This window comes from Bidens hawaiensis, unplaced genomic scaffold (assembly GCF_021521415.1).
Source record: "Bidens hawaiensis isolate Kalapana, Puna unplaced genomic scaffold, B.hawaiensis_p1.1 tig00019675_1, whole genome shotgun sequence".
NCBI classification, from domain to species: Eukaryota; Viridiplantae; Streptophyta; class Magnoliopsida; order Asterales; family Asteraceae; genus Bidens; species Bidens hawaiensis.
In genome coordinates, this window is record NW_027492987.1 from 294,319 (window position 1) to 307,798 (window position 13,480).

The 13,480-nt window shown below is 33.7% G+C and overlaps 1 protein-coding gene across 2 annotated transcripts; it reads left to right on the plus strand.

Moving 5' to 3' along the window:
* The first annotated feature begins 7,007 nt into the window (after positions 1 to 7,007).
* Positions 7,008 to 12,242, plus strand: LOC143558941 (lysine histidine transporter 2-like). Of its 2 annotated transcripts, XM_077047676.1 has the most exons (9): positions 7,008 to 7,060; positions 7,616 to 7,654; positions 8,567 to 8,724; positions 9,703 to 10,089; positions 10,977 to 11,370; positions 11,456 to 11,561; positions 11,634 to 11,725; positions 11,803 to 11,871; positions 11,973 to 12,242. In XM_077047676.1, the coding sequence occupies exons 3-9, from the start codon at positions 8,672 to 8,674 to the stop codon at positions 12,069 to 12,071; spliced, it is 1,200 nt and encodes a 399-aa protein (XP_076903791.1). In that variant the 5' UTR covers positions 7,008 to 7,060; positions 7,616 to 7,654; positions 8,567 to 8,671; the 3' UTR covers positions 12,072 to 12,242. The 2 variants fall into 2 exon arrangements, with proteins under 2 accessions (XP_076903791.1, XP_076903790.1); XM_077047675.1 differs by lacking the exon at positions 7,616 to 7,654 and having other exon boundaries at positions 7,014 to 7,060.
* The last annotated feature ends 1,238 nt before the right edge of the window (positions 12,243 to 13,480 follow it).

Below are 13,480 nucleotides of genomic sequence, written 5' to 3' on the forward strand. Positions count from 1 at the left end.
TGCTGCTTGAAGAGTTGTATAGTATGCTTAAAAGTTTGTACAACTCTTAATATTAAGAGTTATTTTAATATATTATAGATAATTTATGGAGGGAAAATCTTCGTCTTTGACTAGCCATGATTCATGCGATTGTATTAATTATTATCCTTGATACGGCCTACGGGTCACGTTTGTTTGAGCAGACTTGAGCCGGACGGGAGAATTTCAAATGAGACAGTATTACTTGCTTAAACATGTGCCAGAGGTGTGCTATAATAAGCTCGTGCTTTGGAGCTCGTTTGGTTGTAGCTTGAAAAAACCTCACTCAATATGGCTTGGTTTGGATCACTCTTTAGCTCGGCTCAATATGGCTCGCTCTTTAGCTTTGCTTTCTCAATATGGCTCGGTTTGGCTCGAAAAAACTCACTCGATAATCTAGAAAACTAGGCAAACATCGACGTCACCAAAACATGATCTGGTGCATTGTTGAATCGGCATGGTTCAGGATCATTGGGTGCTGAATTACTTGGTGTCCTGCTTATTAGAATGAATTATTATCGAAACACACACTCCCCTAGTTGTGAACAAGTATGGGATAACAAGCAGTCGAGGAGGTGCAGAGCATAGGGGAAGACTTATTGTCCAGGTCTTCCACACTAGTATGGGATGGCAGGTGTTTGCACGAGGACATGCAAAGTCATGGTGGTGGGAGAATGTCATGCACCAAATATTTGAAGATTGAATTGCGTGAATGTTTTTTTAAACGCTTGGGTTTGACGGCCGGTCCCGAACTTCACAGGGCACGCCCTCAGCAAGAAGGAGACGTGTGCATGCCTAGTTGTGCTTGCACGACAAACGCATCATTGATTGCAAGTTGTTGTCGCTCGCTTGATGAGTGCAAGGCATGACGAAGCCATCATACCTTATCATGAACAGCGGGGTGAATTGGTTGGTCTTCAGACGTAACACGGAATCGGAAAGATTGAGCCATGATAGTAGGCTACCCTTATACATGTTTGCAGCCTAGCGTTTTATTTATTTATTTTTTGTTGTATTTAATTGTAAGGCCCGTTACCGGTACCTCACATTTGGACGTTGGATTTAATCATAAACGCAATTCTAAATATCAGAGTAATTAAAAACTTTCGCGGAAATAATAAAACTTAAATCATTCGTTACAAACATCCATATTTTTGTCTTTTAAAACATAACTTAAATTATAGAAATAAACATTGTAGCAAACCCTCAGATACCAGCTCCGTCCAACTCTGCCATGTGTCCTTCTCAAGCTAACTGCCTCATTATACTCACATGCGTGCATACTAAAAGTCAGCTACGCTGAGTGAGTTCTAGTTAATACAATCAACATACAATACGTTCTTATATTACATGCATGTCCTTCTTTACCTTATTTCATACATACGTAAGTATATACTTTCATTATTACTTTCATACTTTATTTCTTTCATTTATACTTCATATTTTATCTTTCTTTACACACATACTTATACATTTTAAAGAGTCTTTCGCCCTATAACCTCACAGATATTATTAGGGTCTACCACCCTTAAAGAGCCTTTCGTCATATAACCTCACATATATTATTAGGGTCTGCCACCCTTCTTCACATATATTATTAGGGTTTGCCACCCTTTACCGTCAATTCCTTCATATCATACTTTCCTTTTCATTTACATATAGTTTACATACTTTCTTTCATTCTCATATTCTATAACGTACATACTTCATACATACAACATATATATAAACTATCACATCATCCAACTATCTCCTGACAGTACATGCAATATTCGAAGATCGTTCATGTACCGTCAAGCATTATTTTATAACATACACATATATCATAACAGGCATACACTTACCACTTAATGTAAGTGTATTAACTAATCACATCGAGTATGCACACAACCCCGAAACATAACAAGGAATGAGGCTAGAAACTCACCTGAATGCGGTTACGTTCACCGTTAATAGTTATTTCCTTCTTGAGTTGTGCACGGCTAACTGTATAATATTTACATGTATCAATTAACTATTGCTACTCATATCGTATTTCTATCTTTATATAATCCACAACGAACGGGGGTCCGGGGGCAGCGCCCCTGGCAGCGAGGTTCTAGGGGCGGCAGCCCCTAGCAGGGTCCAAGGGGCAGAGCCCCTGGCTGGGGTTAAGCTGCCAGGTCAGCTTGGAAAAATTTTATTTTCATTAACTGTCTTAACACATTTTCCATTAACATTTTATATTATTTTCTAAGTTGGGCTTGTTTGTTAAGTTTAATATAATAGGCTAGTTTGTCTAAATTGGATATGGGCTTAGCAGGATGTGGACGTAGTTGATTTGGGCCCAACAATCTATTAGGGTATCTAGGCCAGCTGGACTTAGGTGTCACACCCCCATCTATGGCCTAGGAGTGCGACCAACAAGTTGGTATCGTGTTTGTAAATAATTCAGAGTTGCGTTATTTTGCGGAAGACTTGTAAAACTTTAAGGATCGAAAGTGTAATTTATATATACATTCAAAAGACGAGAATTATAAAATACCCGTTTAAAGTTGTTAACAAAAGATTACTTGTTTATGTTTTACAAACCACCATATTAAACTTATACAAAAGAAATCCGAGCCATCGGATATTAGTACTTCGTCATTTCCAAGCTCTAACTTTGCTCACCTGCAAAATGTAAGAAAATACGTCAGCAACGAATGTTAGTGAACATGCTGATGCAAAAATATTTCTTTTACTTTATTACCCCTCGAGACTACGCCTGCCTCGGCCCAACGTGGCTTAGGAATAACAAAGTCAAATAACACATTATAAATATTAGCCTCTACTCTAGGTCACCTCAGCAAACACCGCAGCGTTCGACTTAGTTAAGTACTCGTTAATATACACAACGGTCATACTCCCTGCAGGAGAGCGTCCTACGACCAAGGGTGGTGCGATCATGCCCATACATCGCATAGTACCACCTATGTAAGGATCCAGACATACGTATACCACAGCCTGAGGGCTAGGTTTATACCCTTATTCATAACGGTTTTAAGAACACATAGTTCCTTGTAAACAATTTCAAATAACAAGTTTGACTCATTTTAAATAAGTAAAAGTTTGGGGGCGTATTCACCTTGTCTCTTTAGGATCGGCTTCACTCACCGTCAAAGGGTCTTTCCCTTTATTTATCTCGCACCTATAGTACAAGTATAAATATTTGTTAGTCGGATACACGATCCGGCTTAAGACCTTTAGTCTTATATCTCAATCCTCGATTGAACCTTTAGTTCGATTCTTATTTACTTGAAAACCTTTAGTTTAAAAGTAAGTTATAAACCTTTAGTTTATATAGAAACCCGACGTTTCTTCTTATCCAAGAAACATATTCTTTTTCTTTTATTATTTAAGAATACTCTTTATTCAATAAATAATATTTCATAACAAAAAATATTTACATATATACTTACACACATATATATGTTATCACAATATTCAATATCTATTCTTTCATTCATTTCTTTGTTATGTTTTCTTTTATTTTATCGAGGTATCGAGTATATCCTCGACTTAAGGCTTAAGCATTTAATATAATATTCGAATTATATTGAATTCGTTATTACGCCTAACCTTAAATGGCGTATAGAAACTCTAGAGAATTGAGCAGCACTCCGACGCCGCTTTACTTTTCTCGATCAACCTTGATATGCCAATTTCAACACTCGTCGACACGTCTTTCGGGACTCTTTGCCATAACAACGCCTTCTTGATGAATGAGGGTGGAGGGTGACACAAACTTCGAGGAAACGATGGTACACAAACGAGATTTGAGGCACGCTTAAAGAGAAAATCGTTTACATGATTGTCGGGTTTTAGAGAGAAGCTAGTGAGAGAGTGAAAGCAGGTTTTGGATGTGAAAATATGAACACCCCATGGCTGCTATTTATAGGCGAAATTTTGGTCCCTATCGCGATACGCGATAGGTTCCTCAGCAGATCTATCGCGTATCGCGATATATGTCTGCTGACTCACAACGTAGACCTGCCACGTGTTGACACGTGGCAGGCACCGCTCCACGTGGCAACACGTGGCATTAGTGTTGCCACGTGGCGATAACCAGTGCCATCGTGTGCCACGTGGCACACGTGTCAACATGTGTCAAGTACCCCATCGCGATACGCGATGGATGTTCAAGTTTCATGGCTATCCGTTCATGAAAACGTAAGCTTTAAGATCAAGAACATACCTTTTATCGTTTGCTGGGTTACGGCTAGCTTTAGTTATGAACCTTGACCTTGTATTTAGCTTGTATCCCAAAGATCTATCAATATAATGTTTGATTTTTTTGATCTCGGTTTCTTGTTCTAGCTTGCGGCCGAAATTGGAAAGGTTGGGTGTGTGTTTTAGGGTGTAGAGAGAATAAGATGGATAAGTTGGATGAAAATGAAAAGATTTAGGTTTTAAGGGGGTATTTATACTCCCTTAAGTCCATGAACCTAAAGTCCATCTTTCCTTTTTAGTCCATGATTAATCCATCTAATTAACTTACTTATCAATCTCTTTTTATCTTATTTTATTTACCAATCAAAGTAAACTTTTTCCTTATACGAAATAATATATAAAATATCATTATTTGAAATCTTGGGATGTTACAATAATAATTATCTTATCTGTTCTTGTAATCTTTTAAGTATTAACACAGCGATTTATATAATATCTTTGTTTCTCCAACCCGCTGATAAATGCAATTTCACCTCATGTGGTGTTCAATTTGTGAAAAATTCACTATACAAAATAACAAACGAGCGAAAATAATAATAATAAAATGTGTGATAAACCTTAATATTATATGTTCTTTTGAATTTTAAATTAGATAAAATTCAGGATTTGAAAAAAAAAATGTATATATATGCAGGATTTGAACACTACAATGTTAGAATAGAGAAAATACATCTTTCAACCACACAATGTATTCAAAACACTACACTATTAGAACGTGTTGTTAGTTATAGGGTAATAATTAGTGATTTAGAAATTTAGTCATTGGACTGAATACATTGGTGTGATTATAGCCAAAGTTAATTAATATAGTAGAGCACAATTTAATTTGAAATACAGTATGGTGCAATTATAATACCCATTAAATATGTGGTATTCCGTATACTCAACCTTTTGTATTTTTACTTATAAAGTTATAATTTATAAGTGGTAAATCAATAACCAGTCGGGAGTAATGTATTTACAGAGAAATAGAGTAGATAATTGAAGACGAGGACGAAAAAAGAAATAAAGCAAATCCACCATGTATCGTGTATTCGTGTACGTAATGGCACTTAACAAAATAAACAAGACGTGTAGATGTTGTGACCATGTGGCCGGTGCAAATGAAACTATTTTGGACCAAAAATGAGATTTTAAAACTTTAGTTTTGCATTCATAATTTCCATTTAAACAAACGTGTGACTAAAATTGGAGCATATACTTCAATTATTGATTACTTTTCCATGTTTTACGCCTATGCGATTTTATTTTTGCCCTATTAATTTCTGTGATTGATAATAATCATAACACTTAAATGTATTTCTAGAATTCTTAACGGCAATACTATATGTGGCGGTTTGGTGAAGTTTTGGGTTAAAACCAAACCAAAACCAAAAATTTGGTTTTTGGATTTTAGAAATTGTTCGGTTTTGATTTTCGTTTCGGTTTGAATTAATTTTTTTCGGTTTTTGTCATTTGAGCTTGAAAATAAAGTCCGGAAAAAAAAATGTTAGCCGAAAATAATGAATTTAGATATAACTTATTTTGTTAGTTATAAACTAACTGAATGTTATACATCTGACCAAAGTAATTGAGATACATATTTATTAAATTTTTATAAATTACTTAAAATAAAAAATAGAAATTCTAGAAATTCATTTCGCTTCCGTTTTTCGGTTTTTATTGCATGCAAAACCAAAACCGAACCGTAAGTTCATTTTTTACAAAAACATAAAACCAAACCGTCGGTTTATGTTTCATTTTAGTTTTTTCGGTTTTTATTACATGCAAAACCAAAACCGAACCGTAAGTTCAGTTTTTACAAAAAACATAAAACCAAAACGTCGGTTTATGTTTCGTTTTAGTTTTTTCGGTTTTAACGGTTTCTTGAACACCCCTATCAGGGACTCTAGGTTGGACAATGCAGTTTTTTCACTTATGATGATTTCCTTCTGAGAGTGGTCTTTGGGTATACTAGGGGAACATAGATAATTCGATGAGTCCGTGACCAGTCAGTAATACAAATGACTATTAAAAAAATAACTATAATAATAAAAAGTTAATTGAATAACCTGATGCTAATGAGTAATGTGATAGTTTACGAATTACGATACACAAGTGTTGAATTGAATTTTACTATTCTTATTTGCATATTTAAATAATTTTATTAATTATTAATGATTTTCTAGATATCTCATAAAAAAATACTTATCATTATCATTTCCTTGAACGAGTGTTCACGAATTAAAAGACGAATGTATCCCGATGTAATAAGTTTAATCAGTGACTCATTTAAAGAATTAATTAACCGTTAAAAAGCTACTTTTCATCTTAATAGTCTAAATAAGGTATACCAAAAAATAATAATTATCCATTGTATACATTCATGGTTATAAGTAAACCATCATATCATATGCTAACTAATTAATACACGACCTAACTGAAATAAGGAAAAAAAAGAAAACGTACATTACCATATAAAATACGTAAAAGTAAATTTACAATTATCATCATTATTTAGTTTATAACTATTATCCTCTTTTACCGGTTCAATATTGATAATATGATCCAATAAGTCAACCTAAATCACCTCCCTTAATTTCTTTTAAAACTATAATAATATTATCCTATAAATTTCCTGTTATATATCACCCTCCTTATTAATGTTTATAAATACCACACATCTCCTCTAAAAAATCACACATACACACTCTCTTTTTTCTTTCTATACACCATAAGATCCATTCATCTTCTTCTCTCACGAGCTCCAATGGATCAAAACCACGATGACACCATCAGTAACGACGGCAAGGTTCTTTTCTCAATCTTTGTTTTACATCTTTCATTCGTTGTGTCATTGTTTTTACGTTTGATTAATTAATGTTGTACGTTTTTTATTTTATTTTGTAGCTTTTTGTTTGATTGATCTTTTGATACATGTGATATTGAGAAAACGTACGTTATATTGTTTATGTTTAAGATCTGTTATTTATATTTATTAGATTTTAATGTGATTTAAATTTACCGATCGGTTTAGTGGCCTATGTATGACTGTTACGAATATATGTTTTTCTGTTAAGTCAGTTATTATCAGATCTGAATAATCTCCACGAAGTGTGGAGGTTGTTTATTTAAATATATATTTAGTTATATTTAAGAAACACAAATTCAATCTCCATGGCGTGACTTTTGGTTGATATTAATGTTGATATTGATATTATTGATGTTGATACTGATATTAATATTAATGGGTTTGTTGTGATAATATTAACTGGTTTGGATTTATGAAAAGTGTTCATAAAGATTCATGGTGATAACAATGAGCTTGAATTGATAAATTGTTTATTTCTAATTTATTTGTACCCAGAGCCGACTTTGAGGGGCGGCTCCCAGTCCTATCACCTCGGTATGTCCGAAATTTTATAATATATGTATTTGTATATATATATTTGAAAAAAATATGTATTCTTGTTGTTTAAACAAAATTATCTAGTTTATAAATTATATTTAAAAAATTATAAAATCCGAACAATAACTCAATAAGCCTATTTAAATATTTAATTGTATAAATCTAATAACAAAACCCTTTAACTTAATGCCCCATTTTTTTTCTCAAATTCGGTTTAAAAAAATTTAAATGATTTTCAAAGACTGCACTTTTTTTACACAAGATACTAGATTTTTTTGAAAGTCAAATGACAAGGTGTTTATGATTTTTTTTTCCCGAAATTCACCAAAACTCGGTAGATACCACATTTTCTCAAACTATTTATGGATTAAACATTTTGTTTTGTTTTATGTTGTTTTTAAATTCAAAATATGATATTTTCTAAGATCAAACTTTAAAGTGTGATATCTAAAATATGTCTTTCACTTAAATTGTATGATAAAACTAATATTTTTAGGTGTTGTAATTAATAGAATTGCACGAGTATTGAAAAGAAAAACAAGTAAGAAGAAATAAATGCATAGTTATAAATATCATTAATTGCCATTCGAAAAAATATATTAACTAGCATTAATTAGCATTAAATTTAGAATTTGTTTTTCTCATGAATCAAGAATAAAACGCAAATTTAAGACTTTTTGATTATCCTTAAATGGTTTTGAATTTCTTATTGTTATAGTTACAATTACAATAACTAGCTTGAGTAGTTTATGTATCAAATTTAAATAATTTATTATATTAATCTCTTGTAATACATTGAAGAATGTATGATACTTGAAGGCACACTTATTGTTGCTTGTTCTTGAACTAACTAACTTAATTTGTTTTGTCTTTGTCATGTATCAATGATCATATATGCATGTAAAATAGGTTGACAACAGAACTGAAAGAGAGAAACAAATAGACGAATGGCTTCCGATCACTTCTTCAAGAAGTGCAAAATGGTATTACTCGGCTTTTCACAATGTTACCGCCATGGTTGGAGCCGGAGTTCTTGGTCTCCCCTATTCACTATCCCATCTTGGATGGTCAGTTCTCCACACATCTTTTTCCCTTAATTACTCATCATTTTGCACCAAAAAAATCATGCCACTTTAGTAGATATGGAAATATTTTCAAGATTTTCACAAGAAAAATTAGAGTGAGCATGGATCAAACCTATAGTTTGGTTTTTAGATTTTGAAATCAACCGGTTTTTGGTTAATTTAATTAATTGTTGTTTTTTATGTTCATAAATAAGATGCTATTTAAGACAAAATATAAAACTTCATAAAAGTTATATAATTAACAAGTGTGATTCATTTTGGTTAATTCGATTATTCACACACATATACCCTGACTGAATCATATATAATTAAAAATTGTTATCGCAACACAATTTGTTTGGTTTTCGCATCCTGTGCGTGTGGGTGGGTTTACTGGGGAACCGTGAAACCATTTGTTTTACATATATGTTAAAAACTTAACAATATGGTTTTATTGGGGAACTGTGAAACCATTTGTTTTACATATATGTTAAAAACTTAATAATACATAAACTTTTTTCCCTGAAGTTTTTGCATAAAACGTATGTATAAGTTGTTATTCCATAAAAAAAGAAGTAATAAGATATTTTTAAAAAAGGTATTTTTTTTACAAAGACGAGCTTTTTTGTATTATAATGTCTTTTACATATGTTATATGCAAAAGCTTTAAAAGAATCTATAAAAAATGTCTAAAAGCTTCAAAAGAATCTATAAAAAATGTCAAAAGAAATTTTGTCAAATATTGGAGGAAAATTGTGTCCACATTTTAAAGCATGTACAATCTCTACAATTATAAACAATGAAACAATTTTGCACTTATAAACATCTACAATACTAAAGTGTTGCACAATCACTTAACAACGTATGCATATATATAGGTTTCAATCATTACAGGGTAAAAAAAAAAGAATATCAAATGACATTTGATGTAATTTGCAATTCTAATTATTAATGACCAAACTTCTTGAATTTGAATTTTAGGGGTCCTGGTTTAACTATGCTCTTCGGGTCATGGATTCTAACTACATACACATTATGGCAATTGGTTGAGATGCATGAAATCATACCCGGGAAACGATTTGATCGATACCATGAACTAGGCCAACATGCTTTTGGGAAAAAACTTGGACTTCTCATAGTGGTTCCACAACAACTAATTGTTGAAGTCGGTTGTGACATTGTATATATGGTCACTGCAGGTCAATCACTCAAGAAATTTCATGAGTTGCTTTGTCAAGATCCCTGCAAGGACATTAAGCTCACCTATTTCATCCTGATTTTCGCTTCCGTTCAATTTCTACTTTCCCATCTTCCCAATTTTAATTCCATCACTGCCATCTCTTTGGCCGCAGCAGTTATGTCCATCACGTAAGTTATATGTACCTTGGGTTGCTAATGAGTCAGGCTTAGAAACCGAGACTCGTTTGCAATACTAAGTAGGGCTGTAAATGAACCGAACGAACATGAACAAAGCCTTGTTCATGTTTGTTTGTTAAGGAAATGATATGTTCACGAACACTTACCGAACGAGATTTTATGTTCATGTTTGTTCATTAAGAAAATGCATGTGTTTAGAACAAGGGCATGTTCGCGTTCATTCATTTAACTTTAAATGAACACGAACACTTAGGAACATTTGTGTTCATTTGTTTAAAAGATAAACGGACATAAATCATAAATGAACATATATGAACAAATGTAGATGAACACAAACAAACATAAACGAAACTAAATGAAAACACTTAAATGAACACAAATTAACAACTATAAAACCTTTAAGTAGACGACTCATCCATATAACAATTAGTTATTTTATATTATTACATAACTGAACATAAATAAACATACATACACGAACGTTCATGAACATAAATGAACTAACAGAACATGTGTTCATGTTCGTTCTTATAATTAAACGAACACAATTTTTTTTCGTGTTCGTTTAGTAAACGAACTTCCCGCCGAACTGGTCACGAACAGTTCACCGAACGTTCGGTTCTATTACAGGCCTAATCCTAAGATTCAAATGTATAATATTACTTAAATATAAATATAAATATAAATATAAATATTATGTAGTGTGTAAAAAGATAAATAAAAATTGAGATGTGCTCTTGTAAAAAGATAAATAAAAATTAAGCTCCTGATTTCCTTTGGCATTTCAACTTAAGTTATCTCTCGTGCAAGTTTCGTGTCACCTGATCTCATTGGTTAACATGATATTGTGCAAACTGACACTTATATGTTGCATGCAGTTACTCTACAATCGCATGGGTGGCTGCAGTGAACAAGGGTGTTCAACCAAACGTAGACTACGGATACATAGAATCTTCGAGATCAGGAGAAATATTCAGCTTCTTTAATGGAATGGGTGCATTGGCTTTTGCATACGCGGGTCACAATGTAGTGTTGGAAATTCAAGCCACCATTCCTTCAACACCGGAAAAGCCTTCAAAAGGCCCTATGTGGAAGGGAGTGGTGGTTGCCTACTTAGTGGTGGCCGCGTGTTACTTTCCTGTTGCCATTTCAGGGTATTGGGCCTATGGAAACAAAGTTGCGGATAACGTCATGCTCTCTTTAGAGAAGCCTGTGTGGCTCGTTGCAGCGGCAAATATGTTTGTGGTGATTCATGTTATTGGAAGTTATCAGGTTCATATTCTATATATATATATCACTATATATATGTTGCTGACATCTATATATAGTTACCAAGCACATTTGTTTTTTCTATTAGGTTTTTGCAATGCCTGTATTTGATATGATGGAAACCGTGTTGGTCAAGAAGTTGAAGTTCAAGCCTAGCTTTATGCTTCGCTTCATCACTAGGAACCTATACGTCGGTAAGTAAGTCGAAAGTTGTTTTAATTGTTATTCCATCATTTTAGTTTACTAAACTATTGCTTTGGTTGCAGCCTTTACAATGATGGTTGGCATTTTAGTCCCTTATTTTGGTGGACTTCTAGGCTTCTTTGGAGGATTCGCCTTTGCCCCTACATCATATTTCGTAAGCAATTTTTCGTTAGAAGCAAACTCTCTAACCATGTTATGGTTTTCTAACTTTGATATATCTTAATGTTTCAGCTGCCTTGTATCATCTGGCTTATAATATGTAAACCAAAGAAATGGGGCTTAAGTTGGCTTATTAATTGGGTATGTAACAATATAATCCCAAACACATTTTTCTATTCAATATTCGATAATCGTTTTCATTGACATTGGCTTTGTGTTTGTGTTTGTGTATGTGTTTGCAGCTATGCATTGTAATTGGAGTCATTATTATGGTGTTGTCGCCTATCGGAGGGTTGAGACAGATCATTATTGATTCGAAACACTATAAATCTTTTAGTTAAGTTTGAGATCTTGGTAGATTGCACGGGCTGAGACTTCGCACAAATTTTAGAGAAGTCGAAGTAGCTTGTCGTGACACTATATACTTTTTAAGACTACAATGTTTAGATCAGAACTTATGGGACTTCAAATTGGTTTCTTGTCATTTCTACTTCCAAAGCTAAGTTATTAATTTGTGTGCATTTTAGTAATGGAACGCAAAACCCAAACATCATAAAACGTAGCGGTGAGAATATTGATTTGTATGAAGGACCGGTCGTTACAATAATAACTGCATCCGTTAGTTAAAATAAGAGAAGTAATGGATATGTATCGGAACACTAGGTACGAACAAGGGAAGATGAAACATTTGATACCTCAATAACACAATATTATCTATGTTAGCAACTTAGCATATCATTTACTTGAATCGGCTTCCATCTTTGCTCAAAAAACTGAAGGAGTGTAGACATGAACATCATTGCCAAGCGGATTACAGAAGGTGGCGTTAGCACGCGTAAGTCTAACATCAGCAAGAAAGTCGAGTGGCCTTCCATATCTGCCTGGGCAGCCTGGTTGCCTTAAGGAGGTCAAATATCAACCATGTTTTGGCATAATCCTTCTAAAACTTCACATCAGATCCACAATGTGGTCTATAATATACCGGCACTAAATTCGCCTCTGCAAGTCCAGGAAGTTTGCAATAGACCAGTTATTATATGTTACAAATTTGGAATCAAGCCTCGATATCATGCATTCCAGTGGATGAAAACGACAAGATTTTGAAACCAGGAAGAACGATGCAAGAAAATATCTTTTTAAAAGAAAGTAACGAAAATGACCAAATCACGAAAACAAAAATACCATTAACCCACATATTTTTGGGCCAAAAGAAGTGGTTTAGTTACCTATTATCCACAGGGCCGCCCTAGGGTAGTGCAAGCCGGACAGTCGGTGGAGACCTGAAATTTTTGGAGGCCAACAACTTTTTATATATCTCAAAAAAAAATTTAATAATTCATTTAGCTATTGACTCAAACTAAATATGAAAACTAAAAAAGAACAAAAACAAAAACAATGACACACAATTGGATTATCCTCCAACTCGCTCTTTCTTTGGTGAAAATCGACAAGAGGCGGACGACCCCTGAGCAAGCGCTAGCCAATCCGCCGACCACCACCAGCATGGCCGCTGTTGACGAACCATCGATTAGGCGTTAATTGTTACAGTATTTGATATCGATACTATACTTTTGCTATGTTTATCATTACAACGTTAATCGTTGTTTAAAAACATTAGCTTACATTTTTCATTACTTGTTAGGGCTTGTGGACCTTTCTATCTCGATTCGGCTTAAGTATTTAAATAACCGTCTATTCCTTAGCCGTCATTACGGCTGTCAGCCTGTCACAACTCACAATCAGGCACCAT